General features: G+C 38.3%; 1 protein-coding gene and 1 long non-coding RNA gene across 3 annotated transcripts in view; both read right to left on the bottom strand.

Annotated features, from left to right (window-relative positions):
* Positions 1 to 1,690: 1,690 nt before the first annotated feature.
* On the bottom strand, positions 1,691 to 4,105 carry LOC133130980 (uncharacterized). The gene is made up of 2 exons (XR_009708978.1): positions 3,678 to 4,105; positions 1,691 to 3,623 (listed from the first exon to the last, which is right to left on the bottom strand). It is a non-coding gene; the product is annotated as an uncharacterized LOC133130980 (long non-coding RNA).
* Positions 4,106 to 7,042: 2,937 nt separating this feature from the next.
* Positions 7,043 to 22,028, bottom strand: part of tacr3a (tachykinin receptor 3a) — a 38,905-nt gene continuing 23,919 nt past the window's right edge. For both annotated transcript variants that reach the window (XM_061246007.1, XM_061246006.1), the window contains 2 exons: positions 9,035 to 9,231; positions 7,043 to 7,394 (listed from right to left, as the gene is read on the bottom strand). In XM_061246007.1, coding sequence (XP_061101991.1) covers positions 7,082 to 7,394; positions 9,035 to 9,231 — 510 coding nt within the window. In that variant the 3' untranslated portion in view covers positions 7,043 to 7,081. The remainder of the gene's footprint in view (positions 7,395 to 9,034; positions 9,232 to 22,028) is intronic.

Below are 22,028 nucleotides of genomic sequence, written 5' to 3'. Positions count from 1 at the left end.
TGTGCTTCCTGAACAGAGCTTGGACAGCACATCTGGAAACCCCTGTCTGCCTTGAAATTTCTGTCTGTGAGAGACCTTGCTGATGCAGTATAACTACCTTGTGTCTTGTTGCTGTGCTCAGTCTTGCCATGGTAACTGACATTAAAGTGTCTTCAGCAACCTCACCTTGGAGTTTGTCTGTTCCTCACACAGTTTTAACCCTCCTACGCAGCTGTTTCTGTTTCAGTTAATGATTGGGTTTCAACCTACATATTAAATTGATGATCATTAGCTCCCGTTTGGTAAAATTGGTTAATCACACATCTGACTAGAAGTGTACCTCGAAGAATTGATGCTGGTTTGAAGGCAAAGAGTGGTCACACCAAATATTAATTTGATTTAGATTTTTCTTCTGTTCACTCACTTTGCATTTTGTTAATAGTGTAAGGGCAATTTTCTTAATTGATTCTTAATTGACAATGTGTGTTAACATAAAGACAATCACATGATTAGAAATAACCTTTTGGTGATAATCCTTATTACTATTAGACCACTTTCTGAATGAAGTGCTTACTATGAGTCTTTCTCTGTCTCTCTCCAGCGGACAGACAGCCTTTGACCTTAATGTCTCGGCTTCTCAGCTAGCACATTCTGGTCTTACAGCAAGGTCAACAGGGAGTATTCAGAAGACAAAATACTGATAAATGTTCGTGGTCATGTCTTTTTGTTTTGGTAAAGCCCCCCCTTCTGGAAAAGTGTGTATAAGAGTCTTACTATGTCTGATGCAAAGCCGGTAAGCTTTCTCACTTTCTGTCATTTCTTTGCAAATAAATACGAAAGTTAAACTGAAGAATAGCTATAGTTGTTTTTTACTGGATCTGTTTCATCAGATGATGCTCACCTGTGAAATGTTAAAAAGGGCATTTTCCCCTAACAATAGAACAAAATAAACTATTCACATTTCTAGTTTTGAAAGCATTCTTATTTTACATAATTTTTTCACACCTGCCAAAAACTTTTGCACAGTACTGTATATTAATGTCTATATAACTGTTTCATAGACATAAAATCATGCTATTAACAAAGTTATAGCCACATTAGCATGTTTTATGCATCTGTGCTAAGACCAGAGTGCTTAGAGTTTGCCAGTCAGATTGGATCCAAAATCAGGAAAAGAGAGTGGAAGAGTTCATTCAATTTGAATCAATGATACCTGCCAATTGAAGGGTGCACATGCATTTAGCATATACATGTTCAAACATTTGCAACATGTTTGAATCCATGATGTGTTTGAATCAGGGATGCACCTTTAAGCACATTCTATTTCCACTTCACTGTACTAATATGTAAGCACATGTGGGACTGGAAATTGTATGCATGACTAATCACATTTAATGACATTCCTGCAGATATAAATACCATAGGCAATCCTAACAAATGCTTTTTTAAATCATCCTAGGAAGATACATACGTACCTGTTGTAGGAGTCCCAGGGACTTAACCACATCCATTTGTGGTTAGGAGATTAGTTGTGGGCCACCTTTGTTTTGACAGCTGCCCTCCCTTGTTGCAATAACATTAGTGAGCTCACTGTTCCATCTGGAGGACTATTAATTTTACAACAACCATCTAAATCTGTGCTAACAAAACCCTGATGTAATGTAAATATGTGTCGACTCAATCATTGTGAAATAAACAACAGAGATTTGCAGATGAACAAAATTCACATTTATTTATATCAACGTTTAAAAAAAAATGATACACAAAGAATAGAAATAAATTACTTGACTGAGACATTTTGAAGAAAAGTATCCACATTGCAATAGCTTACACAGAACAATCAACAAATATGCAGGCAAGATTATTTGAATTTAAAGCTACAATGGCCTCACTTAATTTCAAGAAACTGCTTATGCAGTTGTCAATACACAAAATCATACTGTATTTTTAAATGTACGCTCAATGTAAAAGCATATTCTGTTTTAGATTAGCAAAGCATATAGATCAGGAAGTAGACACCACAGCACAGTTTTACACAGCTCTTTAAGTCCAACCATTTTTTTTACGTCAGTGTTGAATGTGATGATGCATCAATATCTATCCAGTTGTCTGGCAAGTTCCATTAAGCTATCTAGCTAACATGAATACTTGATTTGTATCTACAAAAAATGAATATGCTATATTGACATAGCAATCATCTGATGATCAGATGGAAATCCCATGTATAAATATGTACTCCATACATGCTTCCAGATTTTGGTCTTTACACCAGGGTGGATCTCATAATCATTGCAGATAAGACCATTTTTTACACCCATCCTGATGTTGTGTAGGTGCCCTAAGCCAACAAATAACAAATAACACAGCAAACATACAATTTGAAAGTTTTGAAATGTTTATCTATTAAGATGGATGGTGTTGCCCTATTGCCTGTTTCCAAGGCTGTATAAAATATGACAATATCCATATATGATTTTGACACAAACACATACACTAAAACATTTGCTGGAAATATGCAATCAGTTTTTATACATAAACAAAGACTACAAATGTATTCACACACTTTTGCAATTGGTACTGAAGCCTTGTTCAAACACACAATTACTTCTGTAATTCAATACACATTTTAATTTCATTTAAAGTAACACAATACAGTGTATTAGAATGGCATATCATCAAAACATTTAGAATCTTTTTTCAGATTAAATAATAATAATAATAATAATAATACTAATAATAATAATGCATATTGTTGGTATGCATTTCTAAACATTCTTGAATAATACTTTCATGATGTTCTTAAACATTCTGTGAATTTGCTTTCCACACTTCCGACTGCTGAGCAGTCAGGGAAAGAGGCTCCCCCCTCCCCCTGCCCTGGTTTGTTTTTCTTCCCCATGCACTGGAATTCCAATTTCAATATAAGTCCCTTTTATATTGCAGACCATGACTCACCACAGGAGACCTATGCCTTGTCAATATGTAGATATGTTGGGACACAGAAAAATTATGCTGAGCTATTAAGTTGAAATCCATCTTGAAAGTATGTTCATGTCCAGATTGAATAATTGGGCTATATGCATTTAAAGGCATATATTTAATGCAAACCATGAGTATATATATAGACAATATATACTCTTTTACCCGATCTGATATATAGTTCTCGAGTTATCAGCAAAAAACATGTTTAGAGCAGCCATCTAGGTTGCACACAGCTTAAGTAAATATACATCTGAGAGAGAGAGAGAGAGAGAGAGAGAGAGAGAGAGAGAGAGAGAGAGAGAGAGAGAGAGAGAGAGATTAAACAGTTATTAATACAATTATTAAGGGAATGAAGACACATTATCAGTCATGTGGATCATCTTAAATGAGTCCAAAGTGCTTGAAATTAATCTTCTCCCCTTTTGTTAAATATAACTACACTGTGAGTGACATTTCTATTTATATTATGGATTTAAGAAACCCACAGCACAAAAGCATCACAATACAATCAAAAGATGAAACAGCAGATTGGTACTGCTTGGATTTTGGTTGATTCAGGTGGCTGATAGCTTTAGAGATAACGTACAAAATGCTGTGGAATTGAAAGTATCAAACAAATTGAATTCTTATGTAACAAAACTTGTGTTAAACCCCATGTTCACCTTTAAGATATTTTTGTGAATTCTTGCTATGCACATTCACTTACAAGTAAACACGTTTTGACTTAACACTGTTTTCTTTGTAATATGTTCACTATGAACCCAGAAATGCAGACGTAAATTGTGACACACAATGTAATATGACATCTTAGTAGATTAATTTAGGACACACTTACAGTAACACCTAGAATACATTCTTCTTTACGGTGTAACTATGAACCACATTGCTTTTCAGCACAACCACAGGCTTGAGCACATCCTCAGAGTCTTGAGAACTTGTACCTGTTCTCTGAAAAACATGCTCTGCAATCCAACTATTGGCACTTTAGATTTAATATGAACCTCGCTGAAGGAGATCCATAAATTCTTGAATACACTCAAAGGAATGTATTGTGACTGAACACAAAATACCAAACCCATACCCTAGACAGGCATGTATGTTTTCACTTTGCAACGCAACTACTGTACCACATAATTTGATGAGAAAAGCCATAGATCATAAAACCACATTCCAATTAGATTCCATTCCAGTGCAGTCATATTTTCCTGCTAAGCAGGCCACAGCGCATGTAGACTCCTGGAGTCTCTCACAGAACAATGCCCTGGCCAAGATTAGTACACCATGTATACAACCTCACTGAAGTGAAATGAATTGGCAAAGCAGTGAAGGTTTGTACAAGACCTGCCTTACGCAGAAGCTTGTCACCATGGGGGATTTTGAAGCTTTAGAAGGTGAAGCAGACATAAACATCAGGAAGTGTGTTTCTTTCAGTCCCAACAGCAGGCACCATGAATGTCATCGCTGCAAACAACAGATTCTTCCTCCACTGGAAAAACAATTTTTATACTTAGATACACTCAATGGGGTTCAATGAATTTACAAAATCAAGGTGTCCAGCTATGATGTGAATGTAGTCCTGAAAAATGCTCTTTATAAAATAAAGATAAAAGGAGGATAAAAATATGACAGACACAGTCACATAAAACAACTCACAGCCCAGCTTTGGCATTTCAGTTGAATGGCAACAGCCTGATTCTCAGATGGGGACATTTCATATTCAGAGTCTGTTGCCCCTCCTGATAATAATTGTTTTAATCAAAAATACAGTAAAGCTAGAACAATACCTTAATAACACCTTAACAAAGCAATTAAAGGTAGTAATAATAGCATATCACTTAAAGTGCAAATAAGAGGTAGCATAGGTAGAGCAGACATTAAAAAAAGAAATGAACAAAACAAAACTTGAACCATTGTTGGCACATGCTGGAAATTACCAATTGTTACAAATATATCATTTTGTACATCTTGACAAATAAGGCTGTGGTCACTGAAGAAAAAATCCCAAAACAAATAAAATGGCCTCAGAGAAAGACAAACATATTTACATTTTATAAGAACAAAAAAGTTGTTCCTGTAGTAGTGACCCAGTCAGAAGAAGAAAGCAAGAAGGAACAGAAAAGAAAATGAAAATGGAGATATACAATGTACACCTACTTGACTGAATTTTTGACAGTCCAGTGGTCCCAGTGGAATAGGCTGGAACAAAAATCTGCATACACAGATGCACCAAGGCTGACTTCTGGGAAATGTCCAAAGGAACTGTCCATAGGAACCCAAACTGTTGTTTTTCCATCGTACAGGGAATGATTAGAGATACAGTAAACAGAAGCCATCAGAAGTGTGGAAAAATGACCATATGTTCTTGATATGCAGATATGGTATTTCTATATACAGTCCATCTGTGGTTAAAAAAACAAATACGGAATGACACAGAATTGTGACATACACAATGTTCAAACTTCCTCATTCAAGCAGAAGTGTAGTTGGTCCTGTCTGAAGATAATAGGCATTAAACACATATATGGTGGCCTGTGGTAGCCAAACATATTTGAGTCCATGGAAAGGAAACTGATGACGGACATATGCATTCACATGGTGTGTTTTTTTCATTACAGAGAATGCATATAATGGAACCAATTTAATGGGGCATGGCAACCCTTTTAACACATGCAAAAATATACACACAAACAACAATACACATAAAACTATAATTTGTCGAATATGAACGTATTCCCATACAGAATATTTAAAATATTAACTCCTTAGTTTGAGGGAACTGTTTTTGATTTATTTTGGAAAAAACAGGACATAAGCAAAATCTTTTCTAATAATAACTTATTTTCCATGATAGTCTCTATAAGATACTGCCAAAATACCCTGCACAGCTGAATGGCTTCTAAGAAATGATAATTAGGGTCATGCATGAGATTTTGCATTAGCCTTGAATTAGTTCATTAAGACTATGCTAAAATATTAATGACACGGTTTAAGTCAGTGTTTCCCAACTCCAGTCCTCGGGACCCACATGCCAGAAGGTTTTTGTTGGAACCAGTAACGTACACACCTGATTTAATGATTGAACCAATCAAACCACAAAAATGCCCTTGATTAGTTAAATCAGGTGTGTGAGTTACTGGTTACAACAAAAACCTTCTGGCAAGTGGGTCCCGAGGACTGGAGTAGGGAAACACTGGTTTAAGTGATGGTTCACTCACAGTACAAACTTTTTTGTTATTGTTAAATAGCACATCCCAGAGACAATGAGTGAACAAATGTGACAACAGTCACCTTTATCCCTTTGAACTACAACCAGTGTTCCTTCTTCTTCAGACTTGAAGATTGTACATGTGTGTGACCTGACTGTAAAGTCCTGAATCACAGAGAGCAAACAAAAATGAACAATCAGGGGGTTCAGCATGATGTATTCTGATTCCTGCAGGATCCACATAAAATGCCATGATAACATTTTGTACATCATTAAATGCATTATAAGGTTAACACAGTAGATGTAGTGTTGTTCCGCTTAAGCAGTGCATTCTGGGAACTGAGGGGGCAAAGGTGACCATTTTCATCTAAACATGTCCGGGGAAGAATATGTCTACTTCTTCATCTCAGTGAATCCATATTCTCAATGATTTAAATTTATTATAAGAATAAAGTATATTCTATTTTGTTAAAATAATTTTTTACCTCTCTCCTATAATAGAACAAAATTATTCTAATCATTCATTTAAGTTAAATTCTATGGCACCAACAAGAAGGAAAATTGTTGGCCGCAAGGATTCCAATTAGAGGCAAATAGCAAATTCTAAATGTCTGATTTGGAAAATAAATATATTTGACTACGACTGAGAAATAATTGCCTGCAGCATACAAAATGTGTGGGTTCCTTTCAAAATACTAATCGTTTCTTGCAGTTAAGTTAAGCATTCCAATTAAACCAGGAGGAAACCTAGGGGAATGAAAAGAGAACAGGAAATCAACAACAACAACAACATGGATGATCCTGCAGGAATCCATCATGCTCGTAGGGCTGAATCCATGGGAATCTGTATTCCTGGAGTAATTATGATGCTTTCAATCCCAGGGGCGTGTTCTCTGACATGGTAGCCTGAGCCCTTCAGGAGAACTCCTCAGGTGAGGCGTTGGGGGCGCTGTAGGGGCCCGACTTCAGAGAGACCTTGGCGCCGTTGGCAGGACAGCCGTTGGTGCCGGTTTGGCCGTGGGTGGAGCTCTTCTTGCGGACGGCCTGGGGGTTGTCCCCGTCTGCAGGGTCGTAGGTCACCACCACGCTGGACTCCACACGGCACACGGTGTACATGCTGCTCTGGCGGGTGGGGTGGAGGCGGGTGGAGCGCAACTCCAGTTCATCGTAGCTGGACACCTTGATGAAGGGGCACCAGCGGAAGGCTCGCTTGAACCCCGCTCGGAACCTGGATGCCATACACCAGACAGTGAATGAGCAAGAAAACCCCAGAACGGTCTTTGATGCACTTTAATTTTCCGACTCCTACCACAAATTGAACATGAATTGGACTTAAATTGTTTCTTCCTTTTGAATGTTGCTGTCATTACTGCCACTTAGTGAGCACAGTGAGTATGCTGAGGGGTGGAGGTTAAATTGCTCTTCTTCTCATAAGAAAACATATCACAGAAGCATACTTTCAATGCTCGTCCGTGCTGTTTCCGCCTGACACAGAGAGGTCCTGGAAGGACCGATCTATGATTAGCCTTATTATTGTTCTGTTTTCTCCTGTCAATTTTAATGAACAACTCGCTTTTTCAGGTCAACTACAAGGTGCAAAACCTTTGAAAGGAAAGACACAGACGGAAGGGGCAAAAATCGTTGCAGGCTAAGAAGGGATAATCACAAGGATTTTAACATCTGATTGAATCCACACCTGGCCATTGCCACTCATTTTTTCAGAACATAACAGAAACTCGAATTTCAGCATGACTAAAGAGCTTATTTGTCCACCACTTCTTTTAGCGGATTAGGTGGCATTAAGGTGACCCTTGTTTTTCGCTGAAAAGTTGATGAATTTCCACAAAAAAACATTGATACATTAGCATAGCTGCTTCCTGAAATTATGGCTGCAAATAAACTCAGCTGCACTGGTGGCACATCTTTTCACTGACGGCCTCTATTTACCTTCCCTTATCGGGTCTGCGAGACCTGCGATTTCGCAGGCCAAAAGAGAGGAAGAAGCTGTACTCTCTGGGTTGCCATAACAAAGCACTTATGTGTGAAGAAGGTATAGGAAAAAAATGAAATGACAGACATTGCATTTTCCATGAAGGGTGGATCCTGTATGGAATCAGGTACATAATACATACACTGGAAGACATTCGCAAGACAATCCCAGACATAGCTGAAGTGCACTAAAGGCCACCAGAATAAAGACCAAATGGAGGTTGAAAAGAGCCAATCTTGAGATGGCTGTTTTTTTTGTTTTTTTTTCAGTTTCACACAGACCAAAATTTAGCGCACCTATACCTTATGCATGCCCTCAGTGATAGAATGATTACTCAAAATGTCTGGGGAACACACTGGCTCAAAGGCAATATAAAACTAGCAGACATTCATTTAACCACGCTCACCCCCACTACCTACCTTACTAAGAATATACTCACACAACTTCATCAGCATGCATTATCATTCTCTACCCAGGGCTTATCACAACCAGTATTCCGTCTTAATGTTAATCTATCATTATGCACCTTTCACTTAGAATTTGAAATCGTTTTTCTTTGGAAATAGTGAGTATCTCATTACTTTCACAATGTTACGAGATGGACAGCCACTAAAATAATCTGAAACAAGGAATAGGTCAAAGCAGAAAAAAATATCACTGCTTAAATTATATTATTTAAAGTTAAGCGATATTGTGAATAGATTTAAAACTCACCCAGCCCCACAATACGCATACACACACATACCCAGATTGCAGAATGACATTGCCTATAGGCAGGTCTCCCATTAGATCTTGGCCCCAGTTTTGGAGCGGCGGATTAAAGCTAAGTACCCAATGGCTAGCCCTGGCTACAGTAGAGGTGACCCCTCTGCACCTACCTGCTATTGAGGCAGCAGTAGATGATGGGGTTGTACATTGTGGAGCTCATAGCCAGCCACAGCACAGACAGATACACCTGCTGGATGTACTTCCACTTGTTGAGCCATTTGTTCACCCCGGTGATGATGAAGTAGATGTGGTATGGCAGCCAGCAGATGGCGAAGGTCACAACCACGATGATCATCATCTTCACCACCTGCGCAGAGAGCAGAGAGGTGAGCCCGCAGTGCAACAAGGAACACCGGGAGTGGTGCTGTGTCCCAGGGAAATCGGTTGGACTCTTGACCTTAGACAGAGGCCTACACTATCCTTCAATTGTACATACTATTCAGTACTAGAGCAAACTATCCACACACAGCTTGTTTGCCAGGGAACACATGGTGAATATGCACATATGCTGTGGATCATGTAAATTTAGACTGAATTTAACTGGTTCAGCAACCTAAGTAGCCAATGGAAAGCCAGATAGGCCTATATGATACACAATAACTACATGTAAACTGCAGCGACTGCACCTATAAATCACTGTATACACACATTCCAAGAGAAGACAGCAACATTTATCTGAAGCCATAAACTGAATGGGTAAGCAAAGACAGACAGCCCCAGAAAGTGTTAAAACATGTTTAAACAAGTTAGAAGTCATGAATGACACCCCCCCCCCCACCTCCTCCACAACCCAGTAGACCCCCTCGTCCACCCAGATCACCCATTGACCATCTGATGGTCTTGTCAGAAACCTGTACTGTCCCACTATAATTCAGCAGGCAGCAAATGCCTCAGTTCTTTACTGCTCTGGAGCCTAATCGGCCACAAAAACAGTGTGAACACCCACGCGCGCGGTCTCTGCTACGGTTCAAGACGACGGCGGACTGCCGTGCCAGCCGGGTGTTGTGATCAGGTCATTACGTGCAAGGCGAGCTATCTGGAATTTCACTGCGTCTCTGCCGGCTGAAAGGCCCTCCCGCTGGGCTTGACGAATGGCGGTAATTAAATCGCACACGCTCCATTGTGCCGCTGAGGAGGAGCCGAGTTGGCCTCGACCGGCCGCGCTTCCTCATCAGCCGAGAGTTCTGCCCTGGCGATTTTCAGCCGCGTGTCAGCGAGCACAGCCACACACTGCTGTTTACATCCACGCTTCCTTCCCTATGCCTTACCGGCTGCATGGAAGAGCTATTTATGGAGGCCGTTGGCCATGCCATACATCGGAAGCCGAAAGTTGACGTGCACTTCAAATCCAATTTCAAAATCTGCCAGCAGAGCATCCACTCGGGACCAATTCTAATGTTATTTTTAGAATGGATTACAGGTATTTGAGTATTGCAAGCGATTCATATCATACCCTTGTATGGTAAAAAAATTCATCAGTGCAGGAACTGTAAAGTATAAAGAAACAGTCCATCACATTTCTTGGTGTTTGCTTGACGACCTCACTGTGGCTTGTGGAATCCTGGAATCTGGAATTACACTCAGGTGAAAACAAGTGACTGCATAATATTTTGCAGGTTGGAGATTGTAGTCCTTACTTTAAGACCATTCAGGAGTTACTGGTGGAAAGTAAAATATATTGAAGTCAAAATTCAGGATCAACAAATCAATGAATACATTTTCTGTGTCAAACTATTCATTAAAGGAAAGTCAAATGGGAAGCAAATCAATGCACTAATGCCAGTCTCTTAAAAGTAAACTTTTAAATGCATGGCAGAACATACTGGACAATTACATATATTCTAAAAAATATAGAACAATGCGTATCATTTTCAAACCATTGTAGTGGCGTTAAATTATATTTGTCACATTTTCTGCACATTTTAGCATAAAAAAATTATTCATATGTAACAAACTGTGTTTTCATTAGCTACAAATGTAACTACTTTTAAATATATATGTATATATATATTTTAGAAATTCTAATCATTGTAAGAAAAACGGTCTGGAATGGTCTATGGTGAGAATGGAGAAAAAACAAGCTTCTGTATGAAGTGCCAGTGCTGAAGAGTATCGGGAGCCTAAGACCACATGACCTGTTCCACATGTGGATGCTCACATTCATTATTTAGGTTGTGTGTCTGCACGGTGTCAGTGTACTGCAGTGCAGAAATCCAATCACAATGGTAAATGTACACAGAGCTTGGACTGTGGCAATTTATATCTTTCATCAAGGATCTGATGGCAGGCCATTATTGACTCATTTAATATTTATTAGTCAATTATAACTGAATTACAATTTGTGTCTTGCGTGGGCGCTAGTTCAAAACATCAATCAGTGAACTGATCAAATTTCACAATGGCCATTTTCTACAAATCCTCTCAATTAGAAGTAAATGAAGTCAATTAAGAAGCTACAGGCAGTAAAATGAATTCACCTTACTAAGTTGTTTTGGTGTAAGAAGGGAGGGGAGACTCTTTGTCCTTGCTTTTGCCAAGAAAAACCAGAAATAATTACCTGTGCTTTCTCAGGTGTCTAGCAATTTCGATGAAACTAAAATAAAAATAATTATTTTTTAAAAAACAACCTCTTCGTATAGGTTGTTTTGGTACTGAAGCTACACTTAATCTGTTGGTAGCGCACCATCTCCCTGGAATGATAAACAACTCTGGGTTGAAATTAATTGTTACACAGTGGTGAAACATTCATTTCCATCTAATTCAATAAATAAATAAATAAATAAATAAATAGACTAAAAATGTGCAGAGTACACAACATTGCACATGGTCTCAGAGAGTGCATGAGTTTCAAGCTGGGATTGGACAATGCAATGCAACTAGACAAACTGGAAACAGTGCTAATGGTGTATTACTTCATTGCCCTAGTATGGCTGGAGTTGAAAGGTGCTCCAGCAGTCGATAGAAAGGACTGTCTATGTCATTTTGTTTTTGCCTTGGGTTGAATTATCCTGCCAGTTCTGGTTGTAACTGGTTCAAAGGGTGAGTTTGGTCTGATTGGATACTGTCTAATTTTTAAAGTGTAAGTTTTTGGTATTGACTTCGTAAGTCCTGGACACTGATACCAATGTTTTTGCTTGCTTGTTTTGTGATTCTTTATTGGTATTACCTTTCATTGGTATTGTTGGCAGATAGACAACTGAACCAGACAATGCAACAGAAGGTTAAAATGGATTAGATGATAGAATAGTAACACTACGTTTGTCCGTATTGAAGCTTTCTGATAAAGTACAGCCTTTGGTTAATCTTTGAAATTACCTTTTTTATATGTGTGTTCTATTTCATCTGACTCTCGATATGTACACTGAGATATTTTTAATCAGGCACAGTATCGACAATCTCCTTTTGATTGTGAGTGGGAGAAAATATCTGCATTGTGTTTCCTGTCGAAAATGAGTTATTAGTTTTTTTTTTAACATTGAGTACCAAAAAAACAAACACTTTTCACTACACTCAGTGAGCACTTTATTCGGTATGACACTTATTTTTTTAGACTTATTACTTTAAAAAGTAATAAGTAAAAGGTTCTGTGATCGCTGAGTGTATATAGAAGTTCTGAAGTTGTGATAGTCCCATATGTTCCGTGTCGTGTTGCGAGCTGGTGTGCTGTTGATTTAGCTTTTTCCGGATGATCCAGCTGCCTCTGGTAATTTCAGGACTTGCGGCAAGCTGAAGTGGGAGGAGAGCCACTGCTCGGGGTATATCAGTGCCAAATTAGCATACCGTAGTTTATTGCAATTTTTGCAACTGCTGATACATGATTGGCTGACTAGATAATCACATGAGTAATCACATTACAATGTTCTTAATAAAGTGCTCAGTGAGTTTATCCATAATTCCCGGTCAAAATTATCTTCGGTCACACATTACACAAACATCGCACAATTTAGCCAACATAGCCAGCTTCTCCATTTTGTGCTGGTTATAGCCAAAAAAGGAAAATATTATAGCTAACTGAGAGTTGTCCATTTACAAACAACCATTTCAGCATGTCACATAGTAGCTAGTAACGTTAACAATCTACCAAAACATTTGCGAGTTCACGGCTGTTAGCTATCTCGATGCAACGTTACTGTACTTTGCAAAACCATTCATGGTTATATCACATGCCGTTTCAGAATTTTTTTAATGCAAATAGCTTAATTGGCATGGCAAAGTTGTGGTTAATAAATAAAACCACATTTAACACGTATCGCTGTGCTGACTTTTGGGTTCTCCTTAGCAAACTACAGGCAGCGTATTAATTTAGAATGGTGATTAGGCTTGACCGAGACTACCTGCCAAATGCTGAACAATTATAGGAAAATAATCATCACCCACCATCTAGTCAGAATCAAGTCGAGACCAAGACTGTGGTATAACCTCAGTTAAAATTTTACAAAGCTTTTAACGGGGGGTAATATTAAACATCAATTTACACTGATACATTTAATTACTTGTTGAATCTTATTTATTTTATGCTGATAGGAACTCAGACTCAAGGAACTCAATGCTTGAAAGCAATCTTAAACCCTGAAAAAATTAAAAGTGAACTGCAATTCAAAAAGTAAACTGCAATTAAGGGAAGATTTCTTTCTTTAAATAACATGCTATTAAGCTGGATTCCATGTGAGTGAGTAAAGTTAAGTGTGAGCCATAACCAAAGAAGTTAATTGTGCCTTTCAAATTAAAATTGTCTCCCAAACGTATCGTTCTTTTAGTTCTGCAGATGTTGAAAGGGGAGACTTGTCTCCCAGGATGGTCTTTTTATAGTCCATTTACATTTAAAGGGCAGAGTATTAATCAATTGGTACATATTTCAATACATCATGCGTTGGTCTGAGGTTTTTTTAGCAAGCTGTCACAGAACCACTTTCTGTTTACACAACAGGGCAGTGCCATAGTCTAAGGTACGCAGGGTTGGACTTGAATGGGTGGATTTCTGTGAAAACTATGTTATTCCTGGAGGAGACAATTGTAGGAGGCACTGTTGGCAATTTGTTTTTAATCCAGCGCTCTATCTCAGAGATGGGTTCATGTCTGGCTGGCAACATGATCTAAGACAGCCAAAGAATTGTGGAAGTTATCACTTCAGTTCCGACTCTCACAGAACACCTGTTATATTGGAATCTCCTGATAGATTGGCACATTTGCATTGAAATCTTCTGAAAGATTTGTGCCTGGCTCTGAAAGTACTTTTGAAAGTAACCCCCGGCCAACCCCCACCCCCACAGTGGCTCCCAGTGCCTGCGCTGTAGAATACAATTGACATTCATACATACTGGTAAAGAAATATAAATACATTATGAACTACATATCTCTGCCACCTATAAGAGCTGTCAGTTCCCAAGTAGTTCCAAAGTTAAGTTATTTAGCCCAAGGCAACCATTTCACTAGTTTCAATCCAAATTCATCCATCTTTTTTTTTACAGAAATCGCTTTCATGGAAGGATGAACAAACAAAACCTCTGTTCCCCCGACCTGTGCCATCAGTGCAATAATAAATACTGAATGCTGTATACTTTCGTTCATGGGTTCAACAAAAATATGTCTGCCTGTGAACACATACTTCCAATATGACGCGAGGGGAACAACAGGAGTTCCTCCTCTTCCCAAGCTAGTGTCGAGGCCCACTGCCTCAGCCTAAACCTGGGGGAGGAAACTAACGTATGGGACTGGAATATATTGTAAAACATTGATAAATATTATCTACTGTATGTATCGCAACACTTCACAGAGATATACAGTATTCTTCCACATAGCCCAATACTATGGTTGCTGGATTGAGAATGAGTCAAAACAGGACATGTCAGAACCGATGTTGAACCGGCTGGGTTTCTATCCAGAATGGACCACGTCCTATGTCTAGCAAAGGCAGTCAAGCTGAACTGAAAATTCAATATAACCACTGCTTGTGTACTCGTGTCAACTGTCTGCCAACATCAAGTTTAGGACAGTTTTGCTTTTTCAGCAAGAACATGTTTACAGGCTCCTCTGTGATAGCACCTTTAAGGCCCCAGAGGTGAAATGAGCTCTCTGGTGCATTCATGACAGCTGAGTCTCTGTCTTCTGGCACAGACTGAAAGCACACCTGTTCGGGCTAAATCTCAGCTCAACTAGCACTCACTCTGAGCATGTATAATAGCTGTAGTAGCTCTGCATGAGCTGCATCTAACACTATATCTGCAAAAAACCCATCTGCTACTTAAAGCACTACATTTTTAATCTCCCTCTTGCACCAAATATGCCTCTTAATGCTATATCGTAGGTTTATGGACTGACTACTATTGGTTGCAACACAGATAACTTTGGCATCGGCTCTGCTTGTTGCCAAAACCTGTATCAATGCATTTTTCTTAGTTTCAATGAGCATCTGCTAAATGCCTAAATGCAAATGTAAAGCCTAGTTTATCTAACTGTGGAGATTTAAAAAAATGGAAACTCATCCTCACACGCAAAAGAGGAACTGCCTATGTTTAGTGAACTGGCACATCAGCATTTAGCAGAGGATTGATAGGGATTACTGAAGGACAACTGAGTGAAAGCACTGAGAGCCTTGCATTCCTGAGTAGTATTAACTAGGACTTGGGCCTTCAAGATGGAAAAAAGTCAAAGAATTGTGATGTAACATAGGTTCTGGGCAAAATAAAAGATGACTTGGATTACGTAGATTGTAGCTGCTGAAGCAAATTCCCCGTTTAGATTCTGTGGCGTGACCATTACGAGACACTTTCTGAAAAGACACGCTGTGCTGGAGGGCTTTAGGACTGCAGATCATTGAGTCACACACACACGCACCTGATAAAGGCTTGAGAATGTCAAAGTTATACAGAAAAAGACATCCTTTTTTGTCCTTTATCGCTACTGAACCAATGACAGCCCACAAATCTTCTGAAAGAGCACAACTTGACCTTGAAAGTGAAATGGTGAAAAAGAGGACATCTGCATCCAGATTTGCCAGCAGTGTCTTCCTCTCCCCACCAAGCCATAGTCGATAATATGCAAACACTAAACGGTTGCAGGTGCCAGTCTTTCTTTTGTGCAGGTTATTAGTGGACTGTGCAATTTTGTGTAATGTGCAATTCAGTCCAAAGAGATTAGATTGCCATCAACTGGAAAGTGATATGAAACCTTTAACAAAGCAGCAGAAACAATGCCCTCCAAAATGGAAACGTAGAGGGAAATGTCATATTTTTTCTATATACATTAGGGTGTTTGGATCAGTATGTGAATGTAAGACAAAAGTACAGACAATCAGCTCTCATTTCCTGGTATGTATTTTTGTATATGTATTAACATTTTGTTGAACATTTTGTTGAGTCCCCTCACTCTCATCTGTGCAAAATTAGGTTACAGATCACTGAGTGTTAAGCTCAGGGGTTTGATTTTGTATGGATTCTTCACACATAACAGAGCAGTGAATCATGGTTTTAGCCCTTGTTTTCATTTGTGGGGATTGCATTTGAAGTCAAAATGCACACACCTCCTGAAGACCGTTGGGCTAACTAAGGCTGAAAAGCAACTAATCCGTAATCAAAAATTTAACTAGGTATATAAAGTACTGTATATAAACCTGACATAGCACTGTGTGGCGCAAAAATGGGGTGCCAAATGTAAAGTAAAACACGTCACACTTTTTCTGTTTTTTTCCCTCAGATTTAGCCTAAATACAGCATTTTCTTCAAGGTTTAAGCTAAATATATATTTTTTACTCAGATTTAACTGTCATGCTAAATAATGCTTTTAGTTCATATTTTTATATTTAATTGACAAATCTCAAAACATAAAGACTGAATATATTATTTAAATGTTAAATCTGATTAAAAAATAAATATATTTCATTAAAAATAAATACTTATTTTAAACATATATATTTAGCTTATATCTTAAATAACCAATATTTCATATTTCATTTAGTTACACTCAGCTTGTTAATACACACATCAGCCAATTATTTGGCAGCAACTAAATGCATAAATGCATGCAGGCGTGGTCAAGAGGTTCAGCAGTTTTTCAGACCAAATGTCAGAATGTCTAATGTAGACATATATGAAGGCTATCCCCGCTTGCTAAATGCACAACCTTGTCAGACTGTACGGTGATGTCTGTCTACACGTTATTAATTAGCTGGCTTCCTATCTCATTGAGCTAGTTTTAATGGGTCAAGCTTGTTTGCATCTAATAGGCATTCTAATCCAATCAAGGTTTGCTAGCTAACGTTAGTTTGGGAATAACTAATGTTGGCCTTCTTGGGTCCCTGAGCCGCTATTGGATATACCTAAAGAAGTAGCTATTAACGTGACCCCTGAAAGGACACAGATATTTAGCCAGAGTCATGCACAATAACGGCCGATGTGACATGCGGTGAGACCAGCAGATAATTGTTCAGGGAGCTTGTTAAGGTACAGAATTCATTACTAATCAAGTCTAAATTATACATAACAAATCTACTGAAGTTAGATATAACTAAACTCAAAGTAAAGTTAAATTATTAAATTGGAGTCAGATGGAGTGAAATAGAGTCAAATATTAGCGTAACACAAATACACTATTTGAGAGGTCCTGGGTCAACCTGTACTAGATTAAAGCGGAAGACAGTGACAGTGGCATCTGCTGTGAAGGGATTTTTCTATAGTGCTGTTTCTTGGGTAGCATTCAATGTCTTTATATACTCTGGAATAGAACAACAACCCAGAGTCAAATGTATTTCTCTGAAGTTGCTCTTCACACTTCATTTAATGAACAAAATGAACTCTTCCTCCTTTCTGGGAATTTGTTGAAAAACAGAGCCACTAGGTGATGGAACTCTACACTGGAGAGAACAGAGTGTATTTGGCAGAACAAACACATTACAATGCTTCTCAGTGCACTTGCTTGCACTTCTTTTTTTGTTATTGTAGAAAAACGGTAGGCTTGTGGCTGGAATGTGCCACACTAGTGAAAAATAAAGAGTTATTTAAATAAAGTGACCTCCAGAAATAATGGTTATTTTGCCTCGGTATGTTTGAATATCTTGCCTTAGCATTGATTTTTTAAACAACTGCCAGGAGCATATTGACCAAACAAAACAAACTGTTCTGTTTGTTTTTCACAAACGGGCCGAAATTGCTGTGAGCTAATGGTGCTATGTTAAGCACCATGGCTAGCATTCCAAATATAGCATGCAAGAGAAGTGCTCAGTAATTACCATAACATTTGAATAATCGCGAACACATGGCAACTAATCTAAGGGAAAAAAATGTCATTCAGCCTGTTCTGGCACCGAAATCATTGTAAAGCATTTATATATTTATATGAGTCCCTACCTCACTCCTGCACTGGTCTGTGTGTGAGCCAGAAATGTGGATGAGCCGGAGTGCTGGAGTCTTGGCAATCCGCTTATTTGTGTGGCTATTTTGAATTTGAAATGCTTGTGTCAAATGGCTCTTGGTAAAATGTTTTTACTTAAACTGAAAATACACACAGCATTACACCATCTGTCATCATTACGTTCAATTCCAATGATGGCTTTCTGAAATAAGTTTGCTTATTACATTCCCTTGAGCCACGATACTGCAGATTACAAAGCCAAATTAATGGCCTTACATTTTGCTTCATTATTAAAAAACACCCACTCATTTCATTAAAAACAAAACAAAGCAAGCTTACAGTATGAACCAGCCTTTCCTTAATTAGCATCATTATTTTAAGTTTTTCTAAATGATTGTAACTCTGAAAATGGACCAAGTGTATTTAGAAAATAATTCAATGCGATGAATAATGACTGCTCTGCTTATGCAAACCCGTACTTGCAGTGTGGATGTGACAGGAGTCCTGTGTGTTCTGCTGATAAACAAACAGAAATCAAGGACAGGAATCACTCAAAATGGTCTTCAGGCCACACCTTTTCATTTTTCTTCATTTTTTCAGTCTTAAAGAACTTGACAGCTTGATTGATAATGAAGCAACTTACTGAATTGACCTTAAACTGGCTAAGTGCAGTTGAATTTGGTGCAAGTCATTCAGTGATGGAATAAAACCGGAAATTAGGCTCTTTTGAGTTAAGTTTTCAATATAAGCAACATTACTATTTGGACCAATGACAGTTTCTTTCAAAAAAAAAAAATTGTAAGGAAATTCTTGTAATATCCTCTGTGAATAACAGATACTGAAAACACATTTGATTTCCACCAGTTTGATGGACGCTTTATATTTGTAAACTGTAACTGTTGTATAACACATTTGCGTACAAAGCGGCAAACTGAATAATTAACATAAAACTGCTACTCAACATTTGAAAAAAGCAAGTGTATCTCAACTAATTGGAAGGCTTTTTGAACAATCAAGCTTGCTGTGTGAATTTTTGGACCATCAGAATGCTTTGCAAATTGAACACAGAATATTGATGAGCACCTTAAATGCACAAATTATGTATAATGGAGTGAACTTCCCAGAAACCAGAAAAAACATTTACAGCACGGTGAATAAAAACAGACCATACCACCAACCATAATACAAACCAGACCATAGACCAGATAACTGACCCAAACACAAACCAGAACACAGACTAGACAACAGACCAAACCACAGATAAGATCACAGACCACAGATCACAATACAGATGAGAAAACAGATCAGACCAGATAACAAGACACAGGGAAATATAAATACTATATATGAATAAAACTGAAACCCATAAATTGCACATGTCGCATACATGCAGAGCAGAATTTCTCATTTTAAATTAAATATGGTAGTGGTAAAGTGTTAATATGAGTGCCAATATAGACAGTATTTTTACTCAATTAGTAATAAAAGTACTGCAGTATCATTGCTTATTTTATCCTGAACATTTTACTGGACGTGGCTTTCTCAGTGCTCCCTAAATTACTAAAAACATATGTTACTTATATTTAAATAAATACAAAGCAGTGAAGGCGTTTACAATAACGTGAATAAAATACACTATAACCATGCTATGCTGCCACTGAAACACAGCATGCTGTTCATGAGTCATACAAAAACTTGTGACAATTAATATGTAAATGCATAATCCAAATGATGGAGGAATGCATTCATTATGTTCTATGACATGCAGTTATCCTTCGGTGTTAGGGAGGACAGAGTAACCACAGGTATCCAATGCACTATTAATGCACCCCATGTACTCTGCTCAGTCCTTTGAGCTAAAAAAAAAAAGGAAAAATGCAATCTGTCATATGCAAATGAACCTGAAGGCCCTAAAGCTTGAACTCTGTCAAGATGGCTACCTCCAAAAAGATGACAGATCAGTAGCCAGTTGACATTCACAGAAACTCATGCGCCACTTCTTTTTCCCCCCGAGTGAAAAGTTTTCCTTTTAGCATGCAGTCTTTTTTGTCTGAGGTTTCAAAGCAGACAGCCAATGCCTGAAGGAATCCTGAAAAGGATGTTGCATTTGATGAGTTTTCATTTGTTACATGCTTCTATATTGGGATTTACAGCCATGTTTTTTGAAGGCTTGCCACTCTCGTCCCTCTGCTGTTGATAATGTGTTTCGTATTCCGTGTGCCATTTCAGTGAAGCATAACACAAATTTAAAAATCTTTCTCCTCCAGCACCTGCATACCACACTCATGCTTTTACAGTCTTGGACAGGTTAATTACACAGAGACTCTTGGTAAGCTTCTGAGAGATCTTCTTAGAGCCTACAGTAATCCTCTCTTATCAAACTCAAACATGGGTTAAGGAACGTACAGTATAGTGAATGGGAGGACGGTGGTCAAAATATATAAATTTCCTGCTCTCCACCACCCACCCAACAGCCCCCACACTCCGAACATTCCAAGGATTAACAGGCGGTTAAAGGAATAGTTTCCTTATCCAGAACTAACATGGTCCAAAACTAACTGTTTTCTGGCTATATTGGCACATTTTAGCATTACAAGATATGTATTTATTCAGGCAAGTAAACATATGACAAGGTGTTTATTTAAGTTTGGTTTCTTAATAGTGTCCTGTTAGATGGTTGCCAGGGGGTGATTTTCAGCCCCCATTAAATCAATGTTATTTGGTTAACAATGCTAATGGCTAAGAGTGAGTGAGCTACACGTACTCAAGGCAGAAGGGTTTGAGCCCAGCATGTGCCCAATTTATCACAAATTTGTGGTGTTGTGCACCCACCCACAAGTATTTAAGATGACAAAAACAAGGTGATGGTTAATGCTATTCAAATAATTGGGTATAAAGGAAAGTCTTGTTCTGCACAAACTGAATATATACTACATATATATACTGTAGCATGTTGTCAAGGATCTGTGCTGATACCCTGATCGAAAAGAGGCTGATGTTAGCATTAGGGCTGATCAATTTAATGTATCTTTTGAGGCTAACATCAAATGCAAACATTTCACATTAAAATACATAATCTATTCGGCCCACTCGTGAACAAAACGATGCATGATTTAAAAGTTTTCCATTTCACCAATAATTCTGCTGCCAAAAATGCATTTCTCCAATCAAATCCAGTAATGCCAGTTGTCTGCCATCCACCCAGTATAAGCATATTATCTTGTTAGCAAGATTACACATGACATGAAACTTGCAGAGAAAAATATCCAACATTACCCAGTCAACTAGCTAGCGAGCTAGATCGAACTAGCCTACTTTAAAAAGCCTAACTATAGGTCAGCTTGTTAGCTAACTAGCAGGCATTAAAGCTATCACTGACATTTTTATGTCTAGCTGGCTAGCCAAGTAAACTCACTTTGTTGGTGTTCATAACTAGCTTAATAAACGAACATAGCATGCCGATTTAGCTGTACTGCTGTTTTCTGTTCATGTACGCCAACCTAGCTGGTCTCTTTTTGGCTTCACTTGCTTTACTGTATCCAACATGTTTTCACAAATTTGAGTGCATACTTGCCACTTTGGACAGTCAGTGAAACCATGTCCTGTTTTATGCCAATTTTTTAAGGGTATCCATAAGAAATGGTGCAATGTACCGCTACCAATAGTTGCCAAGCCTCTTGCCGTTGTAGTAGACCTGTGAAATGGCATTGAGACTGGTTTTGAAATGGGTGAGTTATTGAGGTTCAAAATGTGCTATTT

The sequence above is a fragment of the Conger conger genome, chromosome 6 (genome assembly GCF_963514075.1).
Source record: "Conger conger chromosome 6, fConCon1.1, whole genome shotgun sequence".
Lineage (NCBI taxonomy): Eukaryota > Metazoa > Chordata > Actinopteri > Anguilliformes > Congridae > Conger > Conger conger.
The sequence above is the reverse complement of the archived record's forward strand: the minus strand, read 5'-3'. Positions and strand labels throughout refer to the sequence as shown.